The sequence below is a fragment of the Nannobrachium achirus genome (assembly GCF_963921795.1).
Source record: "Nannobrachium achirus genome assembly, chromosome: 20".
NCBI lineage: Eukaryota > Metazoa > Chordata > Actinopteri > Myctophiformes > Myctophidae > Nannobrachium > Nannobrachium achirus.
In genome coordinates, this window is record NC_137827.1 from 56,253,634 (window position 1) to 56,267,495 (window position 13,862).

Here is a 13,862-nt window from a genome sequence, read left to right on the forward strand (position 1 = left end):
TAGCAGATCTACATGCTCACAACGCCTCGCGTTGCGAGTAGGGATGAGACGATATGAAAATGTCATATCACGATTATTGTGACAAAAGATAGCGCGATTTACGATATTATCGCGATAATCAAAATCCATTGTCCTGGGGTGGAACATTTGCCAAAAAATAGCAGATCTACAAGCTCTTAACGCGTCGCAATGCGATACGTGAAAAAAAGACCATCATTATAAGTACGGTACCTTTTACCATAGAGGGTTTAACTGGTACCGGATATGCAGCTCAGCAAATAAAAGGTGAATTGATGCCAGTGCATGACAGAGCACAATATCACGATAAATTAAATCTCCACCATACGATTATCGTGAGTGTTTTTTCATCACGATAAACGATAATATCACGTATCGTCTCATCCCTAGTTGCGAGGCGTTGTGAGCATGTAGATCGGCTATTTTCACAATTTCTGCCTCTAATATTTGACAATTTGGCCAATGTTTAATTTGTCATTTAGCGGTATTAAAAAGTCCTTAAATTACCCTCTATACACTTAAACTTTATGTTGGTTTGTTTACTGTTGAGTGAGAAAACACTGTTGCACATTTAGTTAATCATCTGGGGACCTCCCAAAATAAATTGCGTCCCCGACCCACAGGTTGAGAACCACTGCTCTAGAGCAGAGGTCAGCAACCTTTTTGAAATGAAGTGCCATGTTTTTATTTTCTAGGTATTCCGTGTGCCATGTCAACATACATTTTAATGACACGCCATCAAACATTCAGACATATTTTGATTGTCAGGATATTGTTATGACGATCATTAGACTCAAGCCATTTGATTGATTGATTGATTGATTGATTGATTGAATCATTTATTTAGACAAACATGAATAACATGACAAGTACAGACAACACAAATATATGCAGTGCAGCACAGGCCGGTTAAAACATCCTGCCCAAAAAGAAACATCCCAAATAAGACCTTTTACGGCTTTGTTTACGTCGGAAGTCCTTGCCATAAAACACAAGTGTTTTGTATGAAACACCTGTTTGTTAAGAATCGGAAGGAAGCACTCCACTCCTATGGGTGTCGCTAGCGGCAACCAAGAATAACAGAATCACTCACATAAACTCCCGTAGGACAATTCCCATTGGCCGAAGGGTATGTCCGTCAAATGACGTACCCGCCTGGAGGCGGACCCCTATAAATTCCCCATCCGCCGGATGTTCCCCCTCTTTTGAGAGAGCTCTGCGCAAACTCACGAACAGGGTCCTCACCGGAGTGGAGTGCTTCCTTCCGATTCTTAACAAACAGGTGTTTCATACGAAACACTTGTGTTTGTTTACGAATCTCCAGTCAGCACTCCACTCCTATGGGAAACATAAACTCCCGGAAGCGGAAACGACCAACAGGAATTAAGGAACCCTTACAGACTAGGCCCACCGGAACCCACCTCAACCTAGTCTGCCCCAAGTTACAACCGAAGGGTTAACCCAGGAAAAGGGCCCCCCCTCCACCACGACCACTACCCTCTGGTCTGTGTGGAGGAAGAAAAAGTGTAAAGACACTTACAAAACAACCCGAGGGAGAACACTACTAAGAGTCTCACCTCATAGGGAAGGGGAGGAGGCGGCCACCTCAAGAACAGAAAGCGCCAAAGAAGAAGGCGCTAAGTCCAGGTGAAAATAAGCCGCAAAAGTGTAAAGCGACTTCCAGCTAGCCGCCATACACACCTCTTGAATGGAAGTCCCCTTAACGAGACCCCAAGAAGAGGAAACTCCCCTAGTCGAATAGGCTTACAGGCCGAAGGGCCTAGCCATCTTCGCACTGTCATGAGCCAAAACAATGGCTTCCACAATCCACCCAGACAGAGACGACTCCGCGATCTCCGTCCTGCCAGTGGACTTACCATGTGAGACAACCAGACTACCAGACCGTCTGCGGTCTTCAGTCCTCTCACAGTAAACTCTCAGAGCCCTAAACGGGCAAAGACAGTTTAACCTCCTAACCTCCTCCTAAGCGAAAGGAGGAGGGAGAAAGGCCAGAAGTTCCACCGGAACTTCCTAAATCCTCCCGTTCTTGAGTAAGAACCTGAGGAAAGGTTAGAGAAAGACCTTGCGGTCAATCCCAGAAAACCTCCTACAGCCCCAGCTACAGAGAGAGCATGAAGGTCACTGACCCTCTTGGCTGTAGACAGAACCAGGAAAGAAGCCTACTTAGGAAAGGCTCCAAGGAGAAAATCTCCCAAAAGGCTCAAAGGAGCCTGACTCGGACCCCTTAGGATCCCCTCTAGAACCCAAGAGGGAACCCACGGTCTAGCCGCAGCAGCGCCTCGTTTGAAACCAGTCAAAACTGAGGCAACCAAGGGTTCTTAGAAGGTTAAGAACCCTCCAAACCCAGGCGGCAACCCTCGAGGCAGCCACATAGCCCCTAAAAGTAGGGACTGCCAGCTTCTGGACTATACCGGACTGAAGAAAGTCCAGAAGGACGCCCGGGCCAAAACCACCGAAGGGCGGTTCAACCTGTAACAAGAGGCGAAGGCCTCCCAAACCCCCGCGTACACTTCTAGAGTACCAGGGGCTCCGCCCCTCTGCGTCTCGTCTAAGACCTCAGAGGCCAGGGCGGTGGCCCACCGCCACTCCCTTACAAGTGCCAGACCCACCGGTCTAGGCGCTGGGGGTCCGGGAGAAAACTCCTGGTACGCCTAGCTCGCCCTAACCCCGAGTAGAGGCAGGCGCCAAGGTCGACCGACCAGGAGAGGCGCTATCAGGGAACTGTCAGTCCCCTGATTCGGCGCCACCCAGAGCAATTCTGGGGAGTAACTTCTGACCCTAACGTGGGTCGGACAAGACAGCCCTAGCGGTGGAACCGCAGACCGAAGGTCCTGCGGCCAGCTGCGAGACAGAGCGTCTAGGTCCAGAGGGGAAGACCCCCTCAGACCAAGGTCCAGAGAACGCTGACCGTTCCCTGACGACGCGAACAAGTCTGTCACCCGTTGGTCAAAGACCCGATCCCTATCTCCTCCGCCACCGAGGGGCGGGGAGACCAGATCTCGTAACGTGGTTACCCCTGGACAGCAGAAACCCCGCTGAACAGGAGGCCCGGAACAAGAGAGGCCCTGAACGACTGTAGTCGACTAGGTGCCCCAGTCGTGGCCCGAGCTATGTCTAGCTCTCGGGACTTCAGCCCCCCCTGTTTGTTGACAAAAAACAAGGTCGTGGTGTTGGCCGTCCTGAAGAGGACGTGCCCACCCAGGACCAGGGGATCGAAATGACGAAGGGCCAGCAACACCGTCATCAGCTCTGAGTAGGTGATAAGGTGGACTCGCACCCCCGGGCCCCGAGGGCCCCTTACTGCGCTCTTCCGGAGTCGCGCCCCAGCCTGAAGGCTGGCGTCCGAGGTGATCACCCTACGGTGAAAAACCTCTCCCATCCTGGCTCCAGCCGACCGAAGGTCGGCTTGCTGCCAGGATAGCAAGACCTCCAAGGTCTAGTGAGAAACCTGTACCGGAGCGCGACCCTCGGTGGGCGGGCTCCGAAGGGAAAACAACCACCTTAGAGCGGTCTCCCATGGAGACGTCCAGTTGTACCCTGTGCAGGGTTAGGGTTAAGAAAACCCCTGAGGTGTGAGGCCCTCTCGAAACGGACTGAGTACTCTGTCCGGGAGAAGGCTGTGTAGGAGAGAAACATCTCTATCCCCTCCTACGAGGGGCGTTTGACCAAGGCAGCGAGTCCAGAAATAAGCCTAGGAAAGTGGCACTCTGAAGAGGGGGAGAAGGCACTTTTTCCTAGAGAGGAGCAAAACCCCTGGAGACTGCAGGTGGTCCCGAACCAACCTGAAGTGACGCGCCACCCCCTGAACGGAGCTCGCGTAACTCAACCAGACGTCCGGGTAGCTAGTGACCTGACGGCCTGGCGCTGCAGAGGGTCCGAATGCCCTCCTGGCCCCTAGGAAGAAGGCCCGGGGGCTCAGAGACAAGCCGAGGGGAGAACCGTGTACTCGAACACTTCCCCTAGGAGGCGAACCTGAAAGGAGGACGGTGAGGTGGAAAGAAGGAGACTAGTGAAGACGTGTCCCTAAAAACCAGAAAGGTGAACCAGCGTTCACCCTCACCTCCACGTAGAAGACTGGCGGGAGTCAGCAACTTGAAAAAGAGGGTTTTCAAGAACCGAAACAAACCGGCCCGGTTAGGGCGGGTCGAAACCCTACCTGAAGTAGGGAACGAGGGACAGGAAGGAGTCTCGTTACAACGGAAAGAGCTCCAAGCGCCCTAGAGTAGAAGGCGGCTGTATGCAGCCTGTCTCCCTGACAAAGAGAACTCTTGAAGGGCAGAGGGGTAAGCCAGTAGACGGCCTGAAAAACCCCTAGAAAAGGTGCGAGAGATCCCGATCTGGAATGCACCAAAAAACAAGAGAATGGCTGTCAGGGAAGAAGAGCGAAGAGACTTGTTCGGCACCGCTCTCGAGGGAGGCCAGGTGCCTTAAAACAAGCGCCCCAAGAGGGGTAGACAAATGTCTGCCCACTTGACGTGAAGACGTTGGACGGGCACGTGACGTTCTCCCCGGCGGAGCCGAGGGGAGAAGCGAGCGTTCCTCCGACTCCAGCGGAGCCGGGGGAGGAAGCGAACGTAACCCGGAAGCAGCGGGGTCATGTGGGGAAGGAGCTCGTGTCGGGTCCCCGCGGAGCCGGGGGAAAAACCGAACGTACCTCGGGAACCGGCAGAGCCGGAGAGGAAAACTAGCGTACCCAAGTACCAGAGATCGTCCGCGCGGGACGGCTCGAGCGACGGACCGAACGCACCTGAGGAGGGCCGGTCACGTGGCTGAGAAAGGGAGGGCCGAGCCGGGAGGAGAACCGAGCGCACCTCGGGTCCCCGCGGAGCCGGGGAGGGAACCGAGTGCGCCCCGGAAGGCCGGTGGAGCCGAGGAGGAAGGAGCGCGCCCGTGACCGAGAGACCGCCCGAAGGGGACGACTCGAGGAGGGAACCGAGCACGTCTGAAGAGGGCTGGAACCGAACCTCGTGGCCAGGAGCGGAAGACAAGGAGAGAAGGACTAAACAAGGCCTGCGAGGGCTAACGTCCACTCTAACCTACAGCAAACGACTCCAAAAACCCCGTGGAGGCGTAAGGTTTTACTCTTAGCTCATAAGGTCTAAAAAGTCCCGAGGGGGCTCATGGAAACCTTTAGAAGGAGGAGAGCAACAAGGAAAGCGGAGACTTCAGATTACCTTTAGCTGGAGGTTGGTCTCTAGTGGTGACTGAAAGAACTGCTAAAGGGCAAAGAGAAAACATAAGCCTGAATAGGCGAAATCTCTACACACTGAAGAACAGAGGAAAGAAGGCTGTGAGAAAGTGAGAGACAGCCTGAAGAGGCAAAACACTCGACACAACTCGTGTCCACTAGGTGGTGTACTAGGAAGAAAAACACACAGAAAGTGGAGGACAGACCAGTTTACTTGACCAGTAAAACCTTTGTGAATACAAAACATTTTTACGTCAAGGTAAGCAGAGGAGGGAATGCCCGTTTTGAATAAAACAACATAGCATTATGTCAGAGGGAATGCACGTTTTGAATAAAACAATAAAGCATTAAGTCACTGAAGGCAGAGGAGGGGATGCACGTTTTGAATAAAACAATAAAAGCAACACAGACTCCGGATTCCCTGTCTGAAGGGAAACAAGGGAAAAAGCCACAGAGAAGCCAGTTCTGAAGAAAACTAAGGCCTGGGGTCCCCAATAGTCTGTTCCAAGTGCCCTACAGGGGTTGCTCGCGGTCCTCTCTGGGCCTGCGGGCTGGGGGTTCCTGAGTAGGGAGACGCCGGCCCGACCTGGAACGTTGTTCTGAGGAACTGAGGGGGTCTCCGGGGGGACGGGGGGAAGTGGGAGCCGGGGGAGAGGCTCTTCCCAACCTGCGTCCTCTCGGCGTGTGGCGGACTGTCTCAGCAGGATCGGTAGCGTGCCCTCCAGGAGACCTCTGGGAGAGCTGGGGAGCTGGAGAAGTTCCTCTCTCCCTTCGAAAGGCCTGTCGTTGGAGAGCGGAGCGATCCAGCTGCGCGCCTCCCTTTGTTGTATGAAGTCCATGGCGCGGCCAGCCCAGGCTACAGCATGGAGGTTAACCGTAGAGAGGTGCTCTAGGGTGGTAGCCAGTTCGGTGGCGTCCTCGCTGTGGAGGAGGTCCGTCACCTGGCTGAGTTGGGTCTTCGCATAGGCCGTGAGGAGGCCAACTGCGTTAAGGTCTCTGACCGAATGACCTATGGCTCTGTAGGCGTCCCTGGCTCCTTTGGACGCGGAAGAGTCCCGCCTGTCCTCCAGCTTCGGGGTCTGTCCCAAGGAGAAAGGACTCCTAGGTGCCCACGGGTTCAGTTCGAAGAACCTGTCCTGGAGGGCGCAGGCGGTAGGAACACTGACTTTAGGGCAGGTGGGGATGCCTATCTCCGGTCCCCCCACGAACTCGGTGGGGAAGTCGAGTTTGGTGGGATCCCAGTGCCGTTCCCAGGTAACGTGCAAGGCTTCTTGCAGTCCAGGCAGTTGGGGGAGCGTGGTCATCCTGTGTTCTCCCAAGGCCACTGGAAGGCCCAGTATGTGGTTTGCCCTCTCCAGCACGGACCAGGCCGTCATCGTCGCTGGATGGGGGTTAGGCCGGTAGGGGGTCCCCTCTGCGGCGAAAGTGGGGCCTCGGGGAGCCCGGGAGGGAACCTGTGCGGTGAAGACGAACACCTCAGGCCGGGGTCCCGCCGCTTGTGGAGGGGGGGAGGGGGCCTGCGTCACCGTGGAGACGGGGGGGGCAGGCAGCAGGTCGGTCGGGGCCTGGGAAGAAGAACCCGAGGCGGCCGGAACCACCGGACCTGGCAGAGAGAAGCCCTCATCGTCGGTATCGTCCTCCTCCTCTGGCCAGCGTCTGACTTGTAGCTGCGCGGCCACGAAGGAGACCTCGATGTCCCCGCTGGAGACCTCTTGGGAAACGGTGGGGACCTCCCATGGGTCTGGAGGGAAGGCCTGGGGCGCCTGGCTCTCTGAAGAGGAGCGGAAGTCGGCGATCAGGTCGATGAGGCTAGCCGCTACAGCGGCGTGCCTCCGCCTGACGGAGGTCGGGGAGAAACGGCCCTCTGGGGAACCTGGGGCGGAGGAGAGGCCCTGTTCCCTGCAGAGGGTGCACCTCCGTTGTGGAGCTCCCGGGTCCATGAGGGAAGGACATCCGTCCACGGAGCAGGAGCGAAAGGCCGAGGGCGAGGGGACGTCCGAGGCCATCGCTGGGCTGCAAAAAGCAGGCCGGAAGCTAAGCTAACCACGAGGTAGAGGAGCCGTGGATAGCTAGTAGGCTAGCGCCGCTAGGCTAACAAGCGAGTAGCGCGACGCTCAAGCTAACTGGCTAAAGTTAGCTAGCGGAGAAATTCGACAAAGGCAGGAGAAAAAGTCTCGAAACCGGTAGGCTCGACCTTACTCGCCAAATCGGTGCAGACGAAACTAACTCCTGAGTGTAGTAGTGAAAAGTTGAAACTTGACTGTAATATTCTTAAATGCTGAAGACTTCGTTGGAGCGAGTGAGTGAAACAAGCAATCCAGTTGAAGCAGAAGCGAAAAAGAGGGGGTACATCCGGCGGATGGGGAATTTATAGGGGTCCGCCTCCAGGCGGATACGTCATTTGACGGACATACCCTTCGGCCAATGGGAATTGTCCTACGGGAGTTTATGTGAGTGATTCTGTTATTCTTGGTTGCCGCTAGCGACACCCATAGGAGTGGAGTGCTGACTGGAGATTCGTAAACAAACACACCTATCTCCCCGACTCCCTCCTCAGTCAAAGTTCAGAGTTGTAATGAATGTAGACTTACCCGCAGGATGTCATTTACTGTATAATAGGTGACTTCATTTAATTGACTTCATTTAAAACAATATTTGTGCCAGTGTGCCAGTGATCACCCTCCCCTGTGCCAATGTTGGCACCGCGCCTAAGGTTTTCTAGCTCTGCTCAAGAGACTCAAACATAAAATGTGTGTGAAAAGTCCCACTCTGGGTCTTCTACTTATAGCTTATCCACAACTTTCCAACATCCCATCATGCATTGCAGAATGTGTAGGCAGCTTCCGGCGCCGCAGCCGAGTGTGATCTACAAGCTCACAACGGTTGCATCTGCGACGCGACGTGAGCTTGTATGTCTGCTGTTAACCGGAAGTGTGCCGCAAATAATGCTACAGTAAATTCTCGCGGAAACAGGTGGATTAATGTGTTGTGTGTTGTAGGCCTCTCACAGTTATCTCACAATCGCCTGATCACAATTATTTGAGATAATCACAAAAAAAAAAGATGTTGTGTAATGTAAATGTCATGATCATCATGACAAGCCTAGTTGTGTACAGCGGGGTCTTCAACAGGGGGTCCGGGACCCCTAGGGGGTCCTCAGAGTTACTACAGGCCCAGATCTTTATGTGATAGGATCATGTTTTTTACATTAACCATTTGAACCCTAGCATCCCTATTCTGAGTGGAACATTAGCCAAAAATAGCAGATCTACAAGCTTACAACGCCTAGCGCTGTGAGCCGTTGTAAGCTTTTAGATCAGCTATTTTTGGCAAAGAGGTTTGTAGAAGGAAAAGAAGAGCAGACCGGATATTGACGGTTCAAGTGGTTGAATGTCTGAAAATACACATTACTGTAGTGCTGTCAAACAAGTCTAAGCTGTCGAAGAAATCTATGAACATTTTTAATCTGCAACACAGTTTTATACAATATGTAGTGGGGGTCCCTGCTTCATCTCTCTCTCAACTAAGGGGTCCTTGGCCTGAAAACATTGAAGACCCCTGTTGTAATGTGTTTGTGCATGGTTGCGTGCACGTGTGTGTGTGTGTGTGTGTGTGTGTGTGTGTGTGTGTGTGTGTGTGTGTGTGTGTGTGTGTGTGTGTGTGTGTGTGTGTGTGTGTGTGTGTGTGTGTGTGTGTGTGTGTGTGTGTGTGCGTGCACAGGAGGAGGTGATGGTGCTGGAGAGAATCCTGCTGCAGACCATCAAGTTTGACCTGCAGGTGGACCACCCCTACCAGTTCCTGCTGCGCTACGCTAAGCAGCTCAAAGGTACACACACACACACACACACACACACACACACACACACACACACACACACACACACACACGCCAAAAAGGCAATCTTACCTCTAAAAGTCTTTAATTTGTCCCCCAGAAGATGGTCCAGGTGGTCTTTTTTTATACTAACTCTAGGCATTACCAGTAAGACTCCCTAATCGACCGTCAGGTCGCATGTAGTTTGGCGTATTCAGGAGGGAATATGGGAAATGGACAGATGCATGTTGATGACATGAGCTGCGAGATACTGTGTCCCTCTGTGCGTGATTTTTAAGCAACATGTGTAATAATAATAAAAAATAATAAACTTTATTTATATAGCACCTTTCATACATAAAATGCAGCTCAAAGTGCTTTCCAGAGCAATGATTTGTACACATGATCAACAATAAAAAATACAAAATAAAAACAATAAGAAAATAGAATTAAAACAAAACAAAACAAGAAACAGCATTAGAAACGTTCAAAGACGTCCATAAGAGCTCTATAATAAAAACATTTTACCAACAGGGTGGACATAAAAGATAGCAAGCACATATATTTAAAATCACCCAAAAGCAAGAGTGTAAAAATAGGTCTTAAGCTGTGCTTTAAAGCTATCAACAGAGGGTGCCTGTCTTAGGTGTGCTGGAAGTTTATTCCAGGCTGTCGGCCCATAGAAACAGAATGCCGCTTCACCATATTTCTTATAAGTCATTGAGGGCACACCGAGCAGACCTGCAGTAGAAGACCTGAGGGGGCGGTTTGGCTCATATCTAGACAGGCAGTCGACGAGGTACGACGGTGCCAGACCATTAAGAGATTTATAAACAAGTAAAAGAATTTTAAAATCAATCCTAAAACCAACTGGGAGCCAGTGTAGCGAGGCTAAAACTGGAGTGATGTGTTCTCTCATCTTAGTTTTAGTTAGGACCCTGGCTGCTGCATTTTGGACTAGTTGAAGTCGATCTGTAGTTTTCTTTGGTAGGCCAGAAAAAAGTGCATTGCAATAGTCGAGTCTCGAGAAGACAAAAGCATGAATCAATGTTTTTGCATCATCCAATGACAGATAAGGTCTAATTCTTGAAATATTTCTAAGGTGAAAGAAAGCAGTTTTGGTGACATGATTAATGTGAGTATTAAAATTCAGTTCTGCATCTATGATCACACCCAGGTTCTTTACTGAAGTATTACTTTCTTTGGCCAGGCTACCGAGTCTACTTATAATTGATTCTCTCTGTTCACAAGAACCAATTATGAGGACTTCTGTCTTGTCCTCGTTTAGCTTAAGAAAGTTGTTGCTCATCCAGCATTTTATACTGGACAGACATGACAGTAGTGGGTCAAGAGCACGGGGGTCATCGGGGGCTACAGAAAGATATAGCTGCGTATCGTCAGCATAAAAATGAAAATTCACACCGTGAGCTGTAATGAGTTCTCCCAGCGGTAATATATATAAGGAGAACAATAGGGGGCCAAGTATTGAACCCTGAGGAATACCAGATGAAATATCATGCTTGTCTGACTCAAAACCATCCAAACCAACATAGAAACTTCTGCCTGTCAAGTACGAGCAGAGCCAGGACAGAGCCGTACCTGAGAGCCCTATCCAGTGTTCCAGACGATGTATTAAGATAGAGTGATCTATAGTGTCGAAGGCCGCCGTTAGGTCCAGAAGTAAGAGAACAGATACATTTTTATTGTCAGCGGACACCCTGAGATCATTAATTACCTTTACAAGTGCTGTTTCGGTACTGTGTCCCTTTCTGAAGCCAGATTGAAATTTATTGTGGACCTTGTTGTTCTGAAGAAATACTTCTAATTGATGGAGGATAATCTTTTCAAGGACCTTGCCCAGAAAAGGGAGATTCGAAATGGGTCTATAATTGCCCGGTATGGAGGGATCAAGGTTGTGCTTTTTAAGCAAGGGCCTAACAACGGCCATTTTCAATGTATCTGGGAAGACCCCTGACAAGAGAGAGCAGTTTACTATTTTTAAAATATCACCAATCACGCTGTCTAAAACCTCCTTTAGAAAGGGGGTGGGGATTGCATCCAGCGAGCAGGAGGAGGATGTCATCTGTGATATGGTTCTGCGAAGTTCCCCTTCATCAACTGCACAGAAGGAAACCAGGCTCCCCCTAGGTTTATTCGTGCTCCCATACATGGCATCACTTGCCGTATCTGCAATTAGTGAATTCAAGATACCAGCCCGAATATTCAAAATTTTAGTATCAAAGAATGATGCAAACTCATCACACCCTGCCTTAGAGGCAGGGAGCGATTGTTTGTAAGACTGGGGGGGGCTTAGGAGGTGGTCAATGGTGGCGAATAAGACTCTGGCATTATTTTTGTTGTTATTAATGATACTAGAGAAATACGCCTGCCTAGCCAGACGCATGGCTTTGTTGTAAGCAGCTGTTGATGACTTAAAAATCTCTAGGTGGATAGTGAGTTTATGTTTCCTCCAAGTTCTCTCAGCTCTGCGGCATTCTTTTTTGAGAGAGCGCATGTGCTCATCTATCCAGGGTGTAATTCTGGAGTTCCGCTTCTTTTTTATTTTCATGGGGGCCACTATGTCAAGAGCTGACTCTAGTTTTAGGTTAACATTTTTAACCAAGTCATTTACTAAGGGGGTATCAGTTAGGGGGGAGCACAAGCCAAATGGAGAGGAAACGCCTCAGCTGCAGATGAGCTGAAGAATCGTTTTTTTATAGTAGGCCTATATTCTCCATTGTCTATAACTAGACCAGGCACATCCATGCTGAAGCACAACAAGAAGTGGGAGCAGTGTCCATTAATGTTGTCTGAAAAATCAACCTCATGGTGGCGCTAGAAGAGGGGCATGTGAGAAATCAGGGGCGGAGGTTGTGGTTTGCCAGCCAAGGAGTGTGTGTGCAAAGTTTGGCATGGATAGGGGCAACGGTGCCGGAGATAAGAGTAGGGCCAAAAGTGTGACGTGACGTGACAGACAGTTGGAGGTTTTCATAGTAACTGCGACCTGACCTGACCATGACTTTCGAGGAGATAAAAACGCAGATTAACAATTTATCCGATCACGCCTGTCTGAAGCCCTGGTCTGGTTGGACAAATGGAAGCAAAATGTAATATATTGCATCTTTTGCATCTATAAAAAAAATGCAATTCATTATTTTGAAAAGAAAAAAACAACTCCTGGAACTTTTTAAGATTGCCTTTTTGGCCGAAATCCTAATTTAATTTTGGCAATTCAAGGCGCCCGATGCTGTGTGTGAAGGAACAGCATGAAGATACACAGCTAAACCACACGTCGTCTGTCACCAGACGTACTGTAGCTGCTAAGACAAAAATACCACATGGGCACTAAACCTCACGCTGCACAGGAAAGGCACCCTGCAACACAGGAAATAAAAGCACAGCGCGCACACAGGCCGGGTCTGTGGCATGGTGCGAACGCTGCTGTGGGTCTGTGGCATGGTGTGAACGTGGTGTGTGTGTGTGTGCGTGCAGTGTGCACGTGCGTGTGTGAGACAAGCATGCACTCCAGAAATGATGCCTCTTAAAGAAACCATTTGCTGGGTGTTTCAAAGTGGACAGATGCTACAGTAGGTCCATTTGTTGACTTGACATCCTATAGGTTGCATAGTTTCAATGTACAGATTATTATTAGATATACAGTATATTTCTTAAGACACTTCAGGGTGACAATTCTTGGCCATCTGGCCAGTGATGTATATCGGACCAGTTGCACCAGACCCCTGCCTGCATGATAGTCAACAATGTGATGTCAGAACATGCCCAATTATGGGCATTCCCAGATATATGCTTAATATTGATGGCATCAGGACAGGGATCTCCATATATGGGCATAAAACGGACAAGATTTGCAAGTGTGACTTGTGATGACATCAGCGATCTCCATATACTGTATGGGCATAAAAGGGACATCAAACCCATAGAACCACAGTGTCAGGCGTGACAGACAGAGATACACACGGACAAGCTGTGACCGTTTTCATAGTAAACTTAGTAGTAGTATAGTAAAATAAAACTATTGTACTACTACAGTAGGTTCTTGTTTCCCCTGTGATACTAGTTTTTCATTACTGAGGAAATGCACTGTCTCTATGCAATTGATTTATGCATGCGTTTACCGTGCTTATTGTAAATGGCTTTGAATGCCTAATGTGTAAACTGTGTCCATTTCAGGTGACAAGAACAAGGTCCAGAAGCTGGTCCAGATGGCGTGGACCTTTGTGAATGACAGGTGAGTCCATTCTTTTTCAAGTTCACGCCGCATCACGATGCTACGCGCGGTGAGCTTTATTTTGAAGACCTGCCATTTTTGCCACCTTTGAAGAGTTCTGACATTGATTAAACTAAGGACATTTTCTCTACGATTATAGTTATTTTAGTTCATTTTGTAAGCACACAGTACAGTTTCTGTTAGTCTTTCTTTTTTTTGTAAAGATAATTTTTTATTTGTATTTATTTATTTATTTATTTCAGTAAATTTAAATGTTTCATCAATAGCAGTGTTAATTTTGTCGTCTAATGTTCGTCAGCTAAGGTAGCTAAGTTTGTCAGCTACCTCTTTTTCACTGACAAGAACTAAATAAAGACTAAATGATAATTAAGCTACTAAGACTAAATGTATTGACAATTTTGTCAACAAATAAAAACTAGACAAAGGTGTTAGTGGAGAAGAGATCCAGTAGAACTAAGACCAGTCTTACAACACCATCGGTGTTTACACTGAGCAGTGGGTGTCAATTTCTTACTGAGTTCTGGGTATTTTTAGGACATTCTTTATTTCTTTTAAAAAATCATTATCTATCT

General features: G+C 49.4%; 1 protein-coding gene across 1 annotated transcript in view; it reads left to right on the forward strand.

Moving 5' to 3' along the window:
* Window positions 1-13,862, forward strand: part of LOC308306258 (cyclin-K-like) — a gene marked incomplete at both ends in the record, with an annotated part of 44,690 nt that overhangs the window by 6,847 nt on the left and 23,981 nt on the right. The window contains 2 exons of the mRNA XM_080751158.1: window positions 8,948-9,053; window positions 13,233-13,290. Of these exons, the coding sequence (XP_080607284.1) occupies window positions 8,948-9,053; window positions 13,233-13,290 (164 nt within the window). The remainder of the gene's footprint in view (window positions 1-8,947; window positions 9,054-13,232; window positions 13,291-13,862) is intronic.